At 39.3% G+C, this 19,252-nt stretch overlaps 1 protein-coding gene across 4 annotated transcripts in view; it reads left to right on the forward strand.

The window, feature by feature from the left end:
• Positions 1 to 19,252, forward strand: part of FNDC3A (fibronectin type III domain containing 3A) — a 162,626-nt gene that overhangs the window by 49,071 nt on the left and 94,303 nt on the right. For all 4 annotated transcript variants that reach the window (XM_004577484.3, XM_058670773.1, XM_004577485.3 and 1 more), the window contains one exon: positions 6,336 to 6,411. In XM_004577484.3, coding sequence (XP_004577541.2) covers positions 6,336 to 6,411 — 76 coding nt within the window. The remainder of the gene's footprint in view (positions 1 to 6,335; positions 6,412 to 19,252) is intronic.

The following is a 19,252-nucleotide window of genomic DNA, read 5'->3' on the forward strand; positions in this document are numbered from 1 at the left end:
AACTTGACTAAGCAATATCATATAGTGGTGAGTACTAGATATAATGATTGAGTAGGAAGGGTGTGATGAGTATGTGTTCCCTATTGTTAGCTGGTCCCAGATGATGTTTGAGATACTGGAGTTACAATAAGGAGCCAGGCTTGTGAAGAACTTGGAATATGAACCATGATTTTAATATTCTGTAAATAAAACATAGCAAGAAAGATGTGTAAAAAATGAAAAAATGGTGGGTTTTTTTTTTGAGAGAAACATTTGAAAGAATTACATAGAGAAGGCACACACACATCCACACACATTTTCCAAATGGCAGCAACAGTCAGGTCTGGGCTAGGTCATAGCCAGGAGTTTCATCTGGATTTCCATGTGTGTGCATGGGTCAAGTACTTAGGCCATCTTGCACTGCTTCCCCGGAGCATTAGCGGACAACTGGATTTGCAGCAGAGCACTCAAACTTGATCTAGTGCTCATGTGAAGCAGCTTACTGTGCTACATCACAGTGTTGGCCCCTATAAAATTTATTTATTTTGAAAGATTTATTTACTTATTTTGAAAGAGTTGCAGAGAGAAAAGGAGAGATACAGATGCTCCATCTGCTGGTTTGCTTCCCAGATGGCCACCAAGGCCAGCACTGGGCCAGTGAGAAACCAAGCACCAGTAGCTGCTTCAGAGTCTCCCACATTGGTTGAAAGGGCTCAAACACTTGGACCATCTGCTGCTGTTTTTCCTAGGCTATCAGTAAAGCTGAATCTCATGTGGAGTAGCTGGGACACCATCCTTTGCCCATGTGGGATACTGGCATAGCAGTTGGTGGCTTTCCCTGTACAACACCAGCCCCTAAAATGTATTTTTGAGCCATTTGCTTGCATAAAATCCTCCAAGGTTTGAGAATGGTCTCTGGGGGAAAAAGCCTTAGACTGGAAAAGGTGACTACCTTTTTCACATTTTTGTATTTCAAACTGATCGCTCTTGCAGCTGTTTTATCATCCTTCAGGTTCTCTTTTCTGATTGACCATTTCTATACTATTTTTGTTTTCTTCCTTTTACTTCCTTTAAGTTAACTCTGGCATCCCTGAATGAACTGAACATTCATTTAATATATTAGTTTCCCATATGTTTTACTACCCCAGGGTACTTCACAGGGGATGGTATTTGGTGTTGTGGTGAGGTGTTGTTTGTGACACCCACATCCTGCAAACAAGTTTGGGACCTGGCTCTGCTCCTGACTCAGCTTCCTGCTAACACACATCCTGGGAGGCAGCAAGTGAAGACTTGAGTAGTTGGTTCCTGCCACCCACTTGGGAGAACAGCTTTGGATTTCTAGCTCCTAATTTTGACTTGGCACAGCCTCTGCAGTTTATGGGCATTTGAGGGGTGAACCAGCAGACTGAAGCACTCTGTTTTTCTGACTCTCAAAAAAAGAAATAGGAGCCTGCTTTCTGGTGTAGCTTGTAAAGCTGCCACCTGCAACACTAACATCCTATGTGGATACCACTTTGTGTCCTGCTCCACTTCCAGTCCAACTCTCCACTGCTGATGGCCTGGGAAGGCAGCAGAAAAAGGCCCAAGTGCTTGATTGCTTGCCACCTCTAGGAGACCCCGAAAAAGTTGCTGGCTTCAGCCAGCCTGGCCCAATCCAAGCAATTGCAGCCATCTAGGGAGAGAAACCAGCGAAAGAAGATCTCTGTCTCTTGCTTATAACCCGACTGTAACACATATTTTTAAATTTTTTTTTTTTTGAAGAAAAAGCTCAGTTTTAATTTGCTCCCATTTCTGTTCTCTGGCTAGGGCTCAGCTGGGCAGTTTTTCCATCAGTGTCACCTAAAGTCATTCACTTACCTGCATTCAGCCAAAGATAACAGCAGAGCTATAAATGTACCGTGAGATGATCAGGCAGTCCTCTTTCCTCATTCTCGTGGGGTTTTCACCAAAGTAAATGGATCTGCTTTACATGGTAGCTCAGGAGTCCAGAAAGGAACTTTCTAAGAAACACAGGACCCAGAAACACAAGTGTTTATGAAAGTGAGTTAAGTCAGATGACCGGGTTGAGTATGTCACAGAATCTAATGCCAGGAGGATAATTCATTGGGGCCTGTCAGCATAAATACACTTTAAAAATTATTAGAGGGCCCGGCAGCGTGGCCTAGCGGCTAAAGTCCTCGCCTTGAACGCCCCGGGATCCCATATGGGCACCGGTTCTAATCCCGGCAGCTCCACTTCCCATCCAGCTCCCTGCTTGTGGCCTGGGAAAGCAGTTGAGGATGGCCCAATGCATTGGGACACTGCACCCACGTGGGAGACCCGGAAGAGGTTCCTGGTTCCCGGCATCGGATCGGCACACACCGGCCCGTTGCGGCTCACTTGGGGAGTGAATCATCGGATGGAAGATCTTCCTCTCTGTCTCTCCTCCTCTCTGTATATCTGGCTGTAATAAAATGAATAAATCTTTATAAAAAAATTATTAGAGCAGAGTGCCAGGGTGGAGAGGCAGGGAGAGAGTGTGAGATCTTCCTTGGATCCATTGGTTCACTCCCCCAAATGTTTGCAACAGCTAGGGCTGGGTAGACTGAAGCCAGGAGCCAGGAATTCCATCTGGGTCTCTTCCTACCTGGGTGACAGTCAACCAAAGTACTTGGGCCCTTGTCTGTTACCTGCCAGATTCATTAGCAGGAAGCCGAGGGGGAATGCTGTCTCAAAGGATTTGGTATGGAATGCAGGTATCCCAAGTTGCTTTGCCCTCCAATCACACTTCTTGATATTATGTTCCATACCTATTTTCTTTTTATTGCCAGTGTTTTTCATTACAATGTAAACTGTAAAGGACATGGATTCTTGTTGACTTTTGTATCAGCCTAGAGTAGGATGTATGACACATTGTTGAAATTGAGTAAATTGTTTTTTGGAGACTATGTCTGGTAAATTCTGGCTAGCATAAAAAAAAGATGTGTATTGGTCAGGAACTGTATTTTCTGATTGACTAATACATTTTTGGAAGGATAAACACAATAGTTTTATTAGCTGGGAACAGGATTTAAGAGGGGAAAGGGGAAGAAAGGAGAACTTTCACATTTTTGTTGTTTTCTGTTCTGTTCTGTTTTGGAAAGGCAGAGTTACATAGAGTGGGGGGGGGGGGGGGTTCTTCCATCTACTGGTTTGATCCATTTTCTCTGAGCAAATGCCCTGTTCATTTGTCATGGTAATATTGATATCATGTACTTTGTTAAATTTTTGTTGAATCTTTATATCCATAGGGTAAAACAGATTTTGAGATAGATTAGCCATAATTGATTTCATTGCTGTAATAATTTCCTCTTGATTCTTTATGCCAAGACTTTGAGTCTTGTTCTCATGAAAACTGTTAACTCAGAAAATTTCATTCCAGATGATTCACAAACCCTTTTGCTCTATTGTATGACCTTTAGTTTAAGAATTCTTGTGCCTTAACTCCACATTAGCCACACCACTCTCAAATCACTATTTACAAAAGCAGTAAAGAATAGACTGGTTCAAAAAGGAAGTAAAAAAAAACAACTGTGAGTTTGTTGGAATCATTAAAAGTATGTTGGAAATGAAAACAACAGCATAAAAATATTCCAACCCAATTTCAAGATTTTATATTTGATTTTAAATGGCTCTTGAGTCACAGAAGACATCGATATCAAGAACAAAATAGCAGGAAAGCTGAAAAGTAACAGCAAGATTACTATGTGTGTGGAAGCTTAGTTAAGTAAAATTCATAGTCTTTAAAGCATTTATTTCTAAAGAGAGAAGGAAACATACATCTAAAAAGGTTAGGAAAACAACATAATGAACCTAATGGAAACAAAAGAAAGGAAATAAAAGTGAAAATTAATGCCTTAAGTTTCATGTAAAGTACAAAACAAATTATAGGTAAACATGCATATACTTATATTCTCATAGATGAACTGTATAATGGAGACTAGCATATCGGGAAGTGAAGATATGTTGCAGTATGCATCTCTACTCCTGAATAAAAGGAGGACTCCCAATGAAGCTGCTAAATATACATTGACAATAGGATACTACAATGTCAGGATACACTTAAATAACAGAATGTGGGACTTTCTGTTACTAAAAGACTAATACTTTTGTAATAATATAGGAGAAAATAGTAGAGGAGGGGAGAGAGGGGAGGGATGAAGAGGTAATATAGGAGGGGAATCCTTATACTTACAAAAACGTGTCTTAGAAAGCAATAATTAATAATAATAGTAATAATAATGCTTTTTTAAAAGCAGAAGTAGTGCCTGAAAAGATGCCTACCAAGATCTCAGTGATAGCTTAACAGGCCTTTCTGCAGCCTGGTCCATGGCACTACTTTGCTCAGGTAGAACTAACTCTACATTGCTTTTAAACTGGCTCCTAAGACCCTTTATATTTATTCTGATTCTTGTCTCCCTCTCTCTCTGTATTTTTCACCTTTCCCATTTGTACCCACACTCCCACTATCTCATGCTCCAACCATATGGAACTATAGAACTTCATTTGGTTTAGTGCACATTTTAAACAGTTTATGTTTCCATTTCTTGAATTATGTGGTTATTCTCTAGGCCTGAAAGACCTTCACACTCTGGCCTAGTTCCTACTCAGTGTTTCAGTCTCAGCTCAAGTTTTGTATTCTTTTTTTTTTTTTTTTAAATTAGTTCATTTTCATTGGAAAGTCAGGGAAACAGAGAGGAGAAGAGACAGAGAAGAAGATCTGATGTCCAGTGATTCACTCCCCAAGTGTCCTTACTGGTCAGAGCTAATCTAGTCCGAAGCCAGGAGCCAGGAGCTTCTTCTGGGTCTCCCACGCAGGTGCAGGGTCCCAAGGCTTTAGGCCGTCCTTGACTGCTTTCCCAGGCCACAAGTAGGGATCTGGATGGGAAGCTAGGCCGCTGGGACACAAATCAGCACCCACATGGCATCCCAGTGCATGCAAGGCAAGGGCTTTAGCCATTAGGCTACTGCGCCAGGCCCAAATTTATATTCTTTGGAAAACCATTCAACAAACAAGTACACACCACATGCTGAGATGCAAAGATTAATTTAGATGATACTTGGTCTCTGTGCTCCAGTATCACTTTACTTTTGGCACAGCTTTTTACCAGTTAATACTGAATATTTGAACAAGAAGATTAGCAGTTAAGCTGAACCATCAGAAATCTAGAACTGTACTGCTTCAAATTATCAGAATAAAATATATTTCCAAATCTTTTTGTTACAGCTAAAACTTAAGAAATGGTTTTGGTTAGCTTTAGGGGGGAAATATAAATCTTTCCTAGGTAAATTTTAGGCACATTATAGGCCTAACTATAAACAATTAAATTTGCAGAAATGAAAGATAACAGAAACTAGTATTTTTTAGATTTCTCAATCAGCACTGTCCAAATGTTAAAAAAAAAAACAAAAAACAGTGAACACCAGAAAAATCAGCTGGTTAGTTGTGTGAGATCAGTGTCCTATGCAGGATATGACTAAAGAGATTTATCAAAATGGGAATGTTTTATCTCAAGAGTTTCTGTTTTCTCTGCTTTTCAAATTTAATGAAAAGTATTTATTCCCTTTACAATAGTAAGAGAATAGCTTAAAATGGTATGTTTCATGCATTCTCAGCTATAATTTAAGAAGACCCAGCAATTCAAGTATGCACAACTCATGCTTTACCTTTAGGTTCATAAGTCTTTACTTGACAACTGATATAGTCTGTGGTTTGACGTCATCTGTGTTTCAGAGTGACTCATTCACTTTCCAATACAGATTTTGCCACTGTTGACTCTTTTTTTGTGATTAAATTTCTAATTGACAAACATGTTATATGTTTATTGTGTGCAACACATTTTAAGTATGTAAGTATTGTGGACTAGCTGATTCAAGGCAGTTAAATGTCTTGATATAATCTGTCATACTTATTTTTTGTGTGATGAGAGCCTTTAAAACCTAGCAGTTTTCAAGAGTTGTCATGAATTGCAGTCACCATGTTGCATAATAGATCTCTTGAACTTATTTCCTGTGACAACGTTTTCATCCTTCGACCAGCATCTCCGCCAGTTCCCGTCTCATTTGTTCATTTTTTCTTTTAGTAGTGTCCATCCCTGTGGAGTTGTCTTCTGTGTACCACTAGTTTCTTCAGCACGATAAACACAAACATGTGCTGTTTTGGAAATGAAAGTATAAGACAGAGAGATAGCAGTGTCTTCTTTTTATTTAATTCTATTAACTTTTCAGTAAGTCAACATTAGAGTGTATGAGCCTCACATTCCTTCTCAGTTTCATAATATTGAACAGCTTACCTTTGCTGTTTTACGATTTTGATTAACACTTCTCTTCATTTTAAGGTTATACTGGTTCAAGTTAATCCGGGAGAAGCTTTTACAATTCGAAGAGAAGATGGACAATACCAGTGCATTACAGGTATGAGCGCTAATTTATTATCATCAAGACCAAAGAGACAAATTGTTGATGTGTAACGGTGTGTGTGCTTATGGGTTCTTCTTCATTCTCAGCAACACAGAAACGCACGAATATTACTTTGCATTTAACTGTTGCAGATGCATCTGTCTTGTCCTGTATTCTGGTTTCTTGACTCATCTAGTTATAATATTACGCATGTTACCTTCCTGCTCAGAAATCTTCATGAATTCACCGAGGTTCCATAGTCTTTCCAGAAAGATGATTCCAGCTTTCTAATGTTGTCCCCATTTCCCGTTTACTATTCCTTCCCTTTACTCTTTCTAGACTGGCTTACTCACTGAATTTTTTAAACCTGTCTATACTGTTTTCCATATCGAAAATTAAGTCCCTACATAACCATCACCAGCCCATGCAAGCAACCTTACAAATAGCTGCAAGACTGAGCATAAATCTTACTTTACAAGTTCTTTGTAATAAATTTTTTACTGAGTATCCCACCCTTACCACTGCTAACTTGTTGGCTGGGTAATTCTTTGCTGGAGAGCTGTCCTGTGAATTATGGGGTGTTTAGCAGAATCTTTGACTTCAGCGTACCCCTTCTGTGACAATAAAAGTCTCTCCAGATACCACCAAATGTCCTCAGGGGGCAAAATTGCCACCCTCTGAGGAGAACCATTAGCATGTGTGAAGATGAGTCAGGTAGAGAGTACTGGATTTAAGAGTAGAGAAACTGGGACTAATGTGGTGGCACAGTGAGTTAAGCTAGTACTTGGCAGTGTTAGTATCCCATGTGGGCATGAGCTTGAGTCCCAGCTGTTCTGTTTCCAGTCCAGTTCCCTGCTAGTGTGTCTGAGAAGTTAGCAGATTGCCCAAGTGCTTGTGCCCTTTGTCCATGTGGGGGATCTAAATGAAGCTCCTGGCTCAGCCTGGTCCAGCCACAGTGGTTGCAGCCAGGTGGGGAGTGAGCTAGTGGGTGGAAGATCAGAAAAAGTGGGTTTCTTGTTTTGGTTTTAAGATTTATTTATTTATCTGCTTATTTGAAAGACAGGGTAACAGAGAAGGGAGAGAGGAAAAAGCAAGATCCTGTGACTACTGCTTCACCCCCTAAAATGGCTGCAGCAGCCAGGGCTGGGCTAGGCTGAATAAGAAGCAGTTAGTCCAAATGTTAAAGTTAAACAGACTGATGTTTAAACTGTGTGTTTCTTGAAGTTTAAAGTTTAAGTTAATCTAAGTTATTTTTGTGGTAGATAGAATAACTTCACTTTAGGTAGACTCCACATTTTATAGTTTAAAAAGAAACCAAGGAGGAGGGTTTGCAATCAGTGTAACAAACTGCGTCTTTACTTGTCAGGTCTTCGTGAAAATGGTTTAGCATTTTTACTAGGTACTTCATTGAATGTAAGACTCTAAAAAGTGCACATCTTAAATTTGTACATCCTTTTCATATTGTTTTTAGTAAATGTTTATAGTGGAAACATAACTAGCACGGCATTGATCATTTCAAACTCATTTGTTATATGAGCATCATTATTCTTTAGTGTGACTTAAAATATAAAATTACACTTATGTAGCCAGGTCCTAAATTATAAACAACATATTTTTAAAGTAGTCTCTCTCTATATATTTATTTATTGTTTATTTTTTATTTATATTTAATGTTTCCATAGTTGAGAAGGATATATGCTCATGTGGGCACTGATTAGGATGGGGAGGGTCAAGGTATGGAGGAAGGAGAGTAGAACAAATGTTTCCAATTTTTTTCTTTTTCTCTTGTATCTTCAGGGGCATGGGTATAGGGAGGGGGATGTTTTTTGCTGCCAGACTGCATCAGCACCTGGGGATGAGAGATGGTCTTAGAGAACCCAGTGTGGGGAAGGATGTGGGCCATGCCAGGCTGGGGTGGAGGACCACCAGCACGCACAAGATCCAGGCTGGGAACTAAGGAGACTTCCCTGCTAGGCTGCGATTCCCACTGGTGAGTGCCCGAGTCAGAGCTGAGGACAGAGCAGGCTGAACATGGCTGTATCACTTTCAGCATTCATATGGGCTGGGTCCAGGAACAATCCAGACTGGGCTAGGCCCCAGTGCTCACTGGCACTCACAAGAACCGGAGAGCCAGCCCCTAGACCATTCTTTTTTATAGTAGTTTCATTACGTGTCAAGAATTTGAAGTAATAATTGGATTAATAAGTAACTAGGGAAATAAATGTCTTATTAGCAGTTCAGGCTGTCTAGTTATAGCTGGTTATGAACAGAGCTCACTGTAGTACTTTTTCCACTATAGCAAACTTCCTGGAGTGACCAATTGATATTTTTTTCTGTGAATTTATGGAGTGTTTGCTGAGTGTACTTTGCCACTTGCAGAGAATTCAAAGGAAAACCATGACACAGTTCCTGCCATTCAAGAACACGGTGTAAAAAGGGGGAAATGGGGAAATTGACAGCAAAATAAATAAAATAGGAAGAACAGTAGAGGTGTGCATAGGGTGTTAGGAGAATGTATAAGGCAGGATACTGTGACAGAGCAGTATGTAAGGAAAAACGTACTTCTTTCAGAAGTGACACCTGTCTTTAAGGACAAGAGCTGGTTTCCAGAAGGAGATAGAGGGTCTCAAGGTATTGTAGACAGATTAGTGTTCAAAAGCAACAGAAGGAAAGAATGACTTGAATACTCAAAAAACTGTGGAGAGATTAGAATTGCTTAAAAGTTGTAAAAAGTTGTGGCTGGAGGTGAATTTGACAACATAGACAGATCTTGACATGACTTGACAAAAGGACTTTATTGTGAGCATTAGGAAGAGCTGTTGAAGCAGCTTATGCAGCAGAGTTATTGTCCAGTTTACAGTGTGGAACCATCAATAGAATCCTCCTGTGCTACCTGTTGATCAGAAATCTTCCTACTTAAAGCACCTAGAAATGTTCAATCAAATATAGCAGACACTTTTAAAAATGTTTCTTCTTCCCTCTATCCCCAAAAAGAAGAAACAGAAAAAGAAAATGAATCTCTGGGCCAGGAACAAGAACTTTGAGTATTTGCTATTAAAGATGATATGTTTTCTATTTGTAGTGAAAAGGAATAAAACTACATACTTGTTTGATTTGATCAGTGTTAAGTATTTCATATCATTCTTCCCAAGTCCTCCGTAGGATCTGATGTGTGTCTTTTCTTGGCTCTGCACCTTATCACCTGTGCTTTGGGCCTCACAACACTGCTGTCAACTATCTGACAGTATATAGTCAGTCCCCTGTTCTAACAGCAAGAGTTTCAGTTTGTTATTCTGCCTAAGTTTATTTATACTGCCTTGTTAGTTTGTTAGGTTTATTTATTTTGCCTGCTTTGGACTCATGCCTCATTTTTTGCCGTCTTAGGTGAAAAATCACTGGCTTTGGTACAAACGCATTATTACTTTTGCAAGGAGGGTGCTATCTTCAATCTGTTCTACTAAGAAGTTTTTTGAAATTGATATAACAACTTGATGATTTTATGTTTTTGTAATTAATTGCTTCAGTAAACATAAATAAATTATCTCATACAGTGAGAGGTACTGTAAAAGTTAAGTCATGGTCTCATGGTACGTTGTAATGGAAAAATTTATTAAGTACATTTCAGGTTTAGTAATAATGGATCTTTGTAACGTTTCTGAAGACTTCCCTTTTTTATTTTGTAGAGTAGTATGCAGAATAAGGGATTTCTAAATTTGTATTACTGGGAAACTCATAAAGGCATTTATACAGAAAACATAGTAAATTTTAAGATTTCTATTGTAGAGCTGGTTTTCCTGGTGGATAAATGAATACCCACTTTTAATGTCATCTATTCCGTCTGTTCCTTGAAGTCCTCGATTCAGTTTTTCTTCTCTCTCTCTCTCTTCTTTCACATAGGGAAATAATTGAGAACAAATAGTAAGTTTTACAAATATTTGTAGCCCTGGTGCCCCCCTATAGCACTTAGCATAAAAGAATGCTCACTGAATATTGTAAATGAATGAAGAAGGAACTGATAGTTCTTGAGCAGTTTCTATGTGCCAAGCAAAGAAGTCTATATAGGAAAATTGTAACTAAAAACCCTCATCATTAAGAGTCATTATATGGCTTTTTTTTCTCTTCCTTGACACTTCAACTGGGGTGAATGGAGTTAACAAATAAAATTATAAATTAAATGTGTAGTTTTTTAATTGCCATGGCACTTCCACTTTGGTGGGATTTTGTGCCAGTACATGAAAGAAAAGAAGTTATTAGGAAAAGAAAAAGAATATATAGAACAACCATATATGACCCTAGCTCTTGCAAATTAAGTATTTTTAGGAAATCAAGCAAAAATTTTGATGATTACCCAATAAATAATCCGCAGCTAGAGGGGTAATGGTCTTGATCTCATAGCAAGGTGACTCCTCAAATAAACAAGGGAGCTTCAGACCCTTACATCAGAACCAGTGGCAGTGTCTATTCCAGGCAAGAGAACAGGGCTTCACTCTGAATAGAACATACTTATTTTAGCAAAACCAGAGCTAAACATTAGTCATCATTGGATTTAATTCACAAGAGAAAACAAATGAAATGTTGGAATATGAAAATAAATATGTGAGTTCAAACAAGATGGTGGCATTTGCTTATTATTTGGTATGCTGTTAGCCTATTTAGGCGGAAATATTGGCAGACTGGTATTGTCCCAAGGAAGAAGTAACCAAGAGAGGATAGAAGAATTGAAATCATTTTTACAAAAAACTGTAGAAATACTTGAAGGAATTTTAACATGAAAGAGACGACAGTGACTTGGTAGAGAGCCGGTTCCCAGCACCTCTCAGGGAAGTAGATTTTGACTCAGGGAAGAACTGTTCAATTTTTATTTCTATAAAAAGATGGAGTCACTATTTGGTCCTGTCAGTTTATGTGTTCATACACTGGTTGATGATATTATATAAATATGTCCTGAATAGAAAGAAAAGTCTAGTTGAGTGTATTCCAGCATTCATCCTGAATAAATATTCTTTGGTTTCAAAATTATCTTAATTAAACTAAGATCTCTTTAGTTAATTGAGAGTGTGAATAACTGTATGAGATTCTTAAATTTAACAAGCCTACCTGTGTATACATTTTATAAAGTAATTGAGCTAGCAAATGGTTATTGCTCATAGCAGACCTATAAACAGAGCACCAATTAGTTAACTTATTAATACCCATTTCAGCTGAAATCAGCTCTTGGGAAACAAACTTGCACTAACCATCTAAATATTACCGGGACAGAAACAATTATGCTATCTTTATCTTGATACATAAAATCTTGCTTAACTAAAGTTCTCAAGGAATTATATCTTTCATATTGTATTCTTTACAACAGAAATTGTCTCTCTTCATACTGGATTCTCTGTTACAAAATAATGCCTTTTCCTTAGTAGGTGTTCTGTCAAAATGTTAGAAATGAATTGCTAAATTTTTTAGAAGTGTTAAAGTATACTTGCTTGCCGTAACAACTACTTTATGCCAAAAATATTTCTTTATTTTTAAATATCTATTTGTTTACATGGAAGTCAGGATTACGGAGACGTAGGGAGTTGGAGAGACACACTGAGGACAAAGATCTCGCATCCACTGGTTTATTCCCAGATGACTGGCATAGCCAGGGTTGGGAAGAGCTGAAGCAGGAAGCCAGGAGCTTCTTCTAGATCTTCCACATGGATGGAGGGGCCCAGGCACTTGGCCAGCTGTTTCTGCTTTTCCCAAGCCATGCAGGGGAGCTGGGTGGAAACTGAAGCAGCCAGAACTCAAGCTTGGACTCATACAGGAGGGCAGCATTGCTGATGGCACTTTACCTGCTATGTCGCAATGCTCACTCCCAAAATATATGTTATTATACTTGGAGATATTTTAGTGCTTCAAAGTCTTCAATATGAACACCAGTTAAAAGTGCAGAGTTGTGTGGAGGTGTTAGCAGGCCAGTGGCACAGTGTTTAAGTTGCCACTCACAGCACCTGCATCTCATATCGGAGTGCCTTATTTAAGTTCAGGGTACTTCCCATCAGACTTTCCACTGTTGCACCTCCTGGGAGGCAGAAGGTAACAACTCATACACTTTGGTCCCTGCCACCATACGAAAAGCCTGGATTGTGTTGTAGGCGTATGATTTCAGCCTGGCCCAGTCCTAGCTATTACAGATGTTTGAGTGAACCAGTAGATAGAAGGTACCTCTATCTCTTTCTCTCTTTCTCCTCCTTTCAAATTAAATGAAAAACAATATAAATTTAAATTAAGTAAATATATGCTTGATGAATCATAGCCTTTGTTTAGACGATGATCTTTTTTTTTCTTCATTTACTTAGTTATTTGGTTTTTAAAATTTCATTTATTTGAAACACCAGCTCTCATCTGCTGGTTCATATCTAGGACCAGGAGCTAGCAATTCAAGCCAGGTCTCCCACATGAGTGGCAAGAAGCCAGTCATTTGGGCCATTGCCTGTGTGAGCAGCAGCAGGAAGTGGGACTTGAACTCTGGTACCAGGCCATTCACGGCCAGGCCAAACACCCATAAATCTGTTTTTATCTCCTGATAGCAGGTGAGACACCTGGATAACCACCAGGCATGAACCCAAACTGTATGAGTATTGAATACATTTGCTGAATTCCTGGATGAATAAACAGGCCTCGCACATATTCTCAGCAGGCTTGGCAGACAGTCTTTGTCACTACCATGAAACCCAAAGAGATACTTTGTTTCAACTCTGGAAAACCAGCTGTTTATAGAATCAGATCATTCAGGCTACTGCAAAAGGGAAAAGCAAACACTGCAAGCTACTCTCTCCCGGTCCTTCCTCTAGGAGACAGCACAGACCTCCCACAGTCAGAACAAAAGCTAGATATTGATCATTTATCCAAAATTCCTGGATTTCTGCCTGTTTTCTTATGACTTGAATCTTAGGTGTTGGAAAGAAAGAGTTGTGAATTCAGCTCTACTGAAAAGTATCACTTTTGGTTTTTCAAATCTTATCTTATGGAAGCTAGGAACCTAATTCACAATTCCAGAGCATGCATCATACTGGAGTTTCTAAATTAGAAGCAAGTCCTGAGAGGACTGGAGTTAGTATGGTTTCAGGCCCTGTCCTGTTGCTTTGCTTTTTGGATCCAAGTGACACAGACCAACTTGGCAGCAGTTGTTGACACATTATCATTGTTGCTGCTACGGGGACTTTCTTCTCTGCCGGTGGGAGGTTTCTTGGGCCCTTCTTGTTTCTACTTTTCTGCATCCAAGAAGCAACCAGCACTTGTGTTGCTGATGGGCAGTTAATACAGCTCCTTCTGTTGCCGTTTGTTTTCTCCTTGGTGCTGCTGCTCACCGTTACTTTTCTGTCCTCGCCTTATCTTCTGATTCTTCCTGCTATTAGAAGGCTTTTTCAAGGGAAGCCTTGTATTCTGGCATTGTGGGAAGTGTAATCAGATAGTTATCCTGCTTCCCACAGTTAGTCAGCTCTTTTATATTTAGTATGTCTCACAAAGCATTTGGTTTGTTTGTTTTGTTTTGTTTTTACCACAAGTCCCCTAGATTGAATCAGATCTATAATAGAATACTTTTGTCAAATACTTGCAAATCCTGTATCCCTGCAGCATGAACTGTGTTGCCTCAGAGTGTTATTAGCTCTTCAAAAATGGGAGCTCGTAGTCTTGTCCTTCTCCTGCATTTTGGTTTGAATCCTTATGCCCAAAAGACCTAACTAAAGCCTTCTTCCTCAAATGTCCTTATCGGAAGGGGAGAGGAGTGGAACATTTTTCTCTAACTGGTGATGTGATCTGACATCCTGAGATATCTGAGATACCTCAGCCCATGACTAGATAGGTCAGGATTTGATTTTAAAATTCCAATAAACCTATGCAGTTGATTGGAAGTTAAATGTCTGTTCTGGATATAATGGCCACTACAACCTCTTGCTGCAGTGCTATAATTAGAGGTATGAAATATTGTCCATATAACTGATCTTCCTAAATTGGCAGTGACAAAACATTAAAAGAAATAACAGGAGGAGGCAGGCATTATCTTGGCAGTTAAGATCCCCTTTCCCACAGTCGGAGTTGCTGGATTCAGCTCCCATCTACGGTGCTGACTCTAGCTTCCTGCTAATTCAGATCAGGAATGATGGTAATTACAGCCCAAGTGATTGAGTACCTGTTTCCATATGGGAGACCTGGAATATGTCCCTGGCTCCTGGCTCCTGGCTCCTGGCTCCTGGCTCCTGGCTCCTGGCTCCAGTCCTGGCTTTTGTATTTGGCAAATGAACTAGCAGATTGGAGTTCACACTTTGTGTCTTGCATCAAAAAGAAAATTGAGACGAAATAGCATAATTTGTGATGTAAGAATGAATTCATGATATACTTTTTTAAAAAGATTTTTTTATTGGAAAGTCAGAGAGAGAAGGGACCAAGAGAAGGATCTTCCATCTGTTGTTTCACTTCCATGGCCGGAGTTGAGCCAGGAGCTTGTTCTAAGTCTTCCACACATGTGCAGGGTCCCAAGGCTTTTGGCTGGCCTTGACTGCTTTCCCAGGCCACAAGCAGGGAGATGGATGGGAAGTAGAGCTGTTGGGACATGAACCAGAGCCTGTATGGGATTCCAGTGAGGACTTTAGCCACTGCACTACCACACTGGGCCCATAATACACTACTGAAAAGGCTAAGTCGGGGGATAAGTTGACGTAGGTTCTAAAACTAATGGTGTTAAGTAGGATAACAAATGTTAGTTCAGCATGAAGAACCACTTTGTAATAAACAGAGCTGTGCAAGAGAGAATACAGTTCCGCACCCATCTTTGTTGGTGGCAGTGTATATTCTGAGGGTGTGATTATAGAGGTCATTTAATTTCTTTTGAGGGAATGTTTGGAGTTGATTCCTTTTAAAGGTCTTCACAAACTGTAAAAGTTATGATTTATAACCTTAAATAGATTACTTATATTTTGGCTATGGTTTTCTGCAAGTGTAAAATCAAGATGGGCCAGTGCAAATTGGATTTTGCAAGTTCCTACTAGCTCTTAAATTTTTATATATTCATTAATATACCAGTTATGTGTTAAATTTATTTTAACCTAGAGATCAGTATTCTGAGTTTTTTTAACAAGACCACTATCAGAACAGTGATATTCATCCCATATGAGTAAACATTTTTTTCAGAAGTGCAAACTAAGCCATGAAAAGTTGTCTCCTTTATATCTTACTTAGAAAATACTAACTAGTCCTAGAAAATGCTTTAAAGCTTAAGTAGCTATTTTTCATACTGATGGAAAGCACAAGTTTCCAATATAGTGGTTTCAGTATTGCTGCTGAAACATTAGTGAGTCTTCCTTGTGGAAATGAACCCCAGCAGATCAGCCATTCATAAATTCAGCTCATTTCAGTTTGACTGAATGACTGTGATTCAGTGTAGATATGTAAATATGCCCCGGTTGTCCCTGTAAACTATTAAATGTTACTCTTCAAGAGAAACTGTTAAGGATGACTTAGTTTAAAAGAATTGCAACATTTGCATTAAAAAGGAAAATATACAAGTTCAACTCATCAATTCCTCATGTTTCCAATACATAAAATATCACTGTTAAAACTTCTCTCTCAGAAATAGAAAATTCTAAACCAGTTCACTGAATGCTATTAAAGTGGCAAAATTCTATTGAGTATAATATATAATGATAAAAGCAGATCAAAATCCAAAATAGAAGTGTGTGGAATAACTTACAGCATCTATCAATTAATCTTTATAAGCCGCTTGCACTCTTGCACTTCTCATATCATTTTAGTAGCAAAACTAGGCTTGATCCAAACCTATTTGAGAAGCAGCCTGGCAAAATGCTATTAAGACAGGCAAATGCATGGATATGCAGTATCTCTTTGGATGCAGTTCTCTCTGCCTGTCACATGGCCTTGTTTTCCCTTTTAGGAGTGAAGCCACTTATTTGAGGTAGACAAGAGTTGGGAAGTGAAGAGGAGAGAAAAGCAGATTGCTTTAGAATGGAGGGGAAATTGAAGATGAGATATGGGTAAAGGCAAGCAGAAAGATAAATTTGAATGTTTTAAATAGGCAAATTAGAAGTTAAAAAAGAGGATCTTTAAGATTTTTAAATACATAAGTAGGGTAGTTTTCTGTTTACTTTGATTTTTTATTTATTTTTTTTAAAGATTTATTTATTTATTACAAAGTCAGATATACAGAGAGGAGGAGAGACAGAGAGGAAGATCCTCCATCCGATGATTCACTCCCCAAGTGAGCCGCAACGGCCGGTGCGTGCCGATCCGATGGCGGGAACCAGGAACCTCTTCCAGGTCTCCCACGCAGGTGCAAGGTCCCAAGGCTTTGGGCCGTCCTCGACTGCTTTCCCAGGCCACAAGCAGGGAGCTGGATGGGAAGTGGAGCTGCCGGGATTAGAACCGGCGCCCATATGGGATCCCTGGGAGTTCAAGGCGAGGACTTTAGCCACTAGGCCACGCCGCCGGGCCCGTTTACTTTGATTTTTAAAAGCTTTGTGAAATATAAATAATGGTAAGATGTAGGTATGTATAAGTAAAAGAAAATGATAATGTGTTTTTTGATAGAATGGATTTTAAATTAAATTTTCATTCAAATAAATGGTTAAATTTTTGTAAAAGTAGTTTTTGTATATGTAATATACAGGAATTTGGAAATATTCTTTTCTTTCAGTAGAAGGGCTATTTGATCCAGCATCATTTGACCCTGTATTATTTCCTACTTCTTCAAATGCTATTCTAAACTTTCCTTTTATGGTTAGTTTATTTTTTTTTTCTTTCCTTACTACATGGAGAAAAGTCTGTTTTGATAAGTGTTAACATTAAGGTTCTAATTTATGTAGCAGTTAAGTGAAATAAGCTGGTCACAAAATAAATATTGTATGATTCCATTTTTATGAGGTACCTTGAGAAGTCAGATTCCTGGAGTCAGAATATAGAAGGGTAGATGTTATGAGTTGGGGGGAAAGAGTAAGAAGTTGTTTGTTTGTTTCTGATTTTTAAAAGATTTATTTATTTACATGAAAGAGTTACAGAGAGGTAGGACTTGGAGGGAAACAGAGAGATCTTCCATCTGCTGGTTCAGTTTAAGGACTGCAAAGGCTCGAGCTAGGCCAGTCTACAGCCATTAGCCAGGGTGGGTGCCGGGAGCCAAGCAAACACTTGGGCCTTCTTCCACTGCTTTTCCAGGAAGATTAACAGGGAGCCAGATTAGAAGTGGAGGCCAACCATTGACAGCAAATATCTGAGTAAATGGAGAACTCTAAGGTCAACTATGTGAGCCACTGGACCTTGAAAGGATTTCCTCTTCCTAGAAGTGGCAAGTTCAGCAGCATTTTAGAATTATCAAAATGACTAGAGCAGAACCCTGGAGCATGCTCCGCACCAGGAACTCTGGAATTACATTGGGTGGCTGTTTCCCATCCCCAAGTACTGAGGCGATTGGGAGGCTGGGTGCAGTTCCTCCCCTTATCACCCCAGATACAGGAGGAAGAAAAAGTAAGTTTGGAAACAATGGTCTCACCCACTTTCCCCTAACCCTCAGTTCTTCCCATCCTGATCAACTATGTAAACATCATCAAAAATAAAAATAGAAAAGAAGGAAGGAGGAAGAAAGAAAAAAAGAAAGCAGCAATGAAGGAAAGAAGGAAAAAGAAAAAAAGCTAAGTGGAGACAGTCAGTACTCAAAGCAGCGACCTTATTGGATGCCAGCACCACAAGTAGTGACTTTACCTGCTATGCTACAGTACTAGCCTCAATGAGTTACTGTTTAATGGGTACAGAATTTTAGTTTTAGATTTGAAAAGTGTTGGGGATCAATAATAGCAATAGCACAGCAATTTAAATATAAATATTTAGTAACATTGTTAAATAATATGGTAAATAGAATTGTGAGATGGCCTCCAACTGCACTGCCCCATCATGTGTGTGCCATACATAATACCTAGGTGTATGAATATTTTACCTCTGTGATTGAGCTGTGTTGTATGGCACAGTGAACTTCTACACATGATCTTAGCCAAAAGGCCGAGAAGCAATTACACAGTGAACTTCTAAGGCAGAGGTTGGACTCAGCCTCACCTAACACAAGGGACAGCTTCTTCCGAAAGAAAGAAATTTGAAGCCTAAGACAGTTGAAAAGGTGAAGATTTGCTTACTGGCTTTGAGGGTGCAAGGAGGGTGCCCAGTAATGTGGAGTGAGATCAAGGAACTGACTGTAGCTCCTGGCCAACAGCGAGGAAGTAGGGACTTCAGTCCCAGGATTACAAGACTTTGAATTCTGTCACAAAATGTGAATTTGGGTAAGGTCTGCAACCTCCAGATAGGAATATACCCTAGGTTACAGCAGAAAAATTATTTCTGCCACGATCGACTTTTGAACTGGAAAACTGAACTTAACAAATGGATACTTTTTAAAAGCACTAAGTCTGTGGTCATTGTTACAAAGCAATAGGTAATGAAAACATTGGTAGAAACATTTTTTCTTCTCAAAAATTGTAATTCAAACATAGACAGCTTGTGCTTGTGTAGTCAGAGTATTTCTTGGGTAGTAAATCTTCCTTTGTGTGCCATTCCTCTCCATGAACCCTGATGGCGTACCACCTGTCCAGATCCCAAACAGAATGGAAAGGGCAATGGCAAAGAGAGAGAAGAGGTGTTTCAGGGGACAGACATTAGCCTACTGTTAAGAATCTGGTTAGAGTTCCCAGGTTCCTTATCAGAATGCCTTGATTCAGTTCTTGTCTTCAGCTCCTGATTCTAGCTTCCTGTTCAAGTCAACCCTGGGAAGCAAGTAATTTGAAGCTCCTGCCATCCACATGGGAAGTGTGCTTTGAGTTCCTGGCTT

Source organism: Ochotona princeps, chromosome 12 (assembly GCF_030435755.1).
Source record: "Ochotona princeps isolate mOchPri1 chromosome 12, mOchPri1.hap1, whole genome shotgun sequence".
NCBI classification, from domain to species: Eukaryota; Metazoa; Chordata; class Mammalia; order Lagomorpha; family Ochotonidae; genus Ochotona; species Ochotona princeps.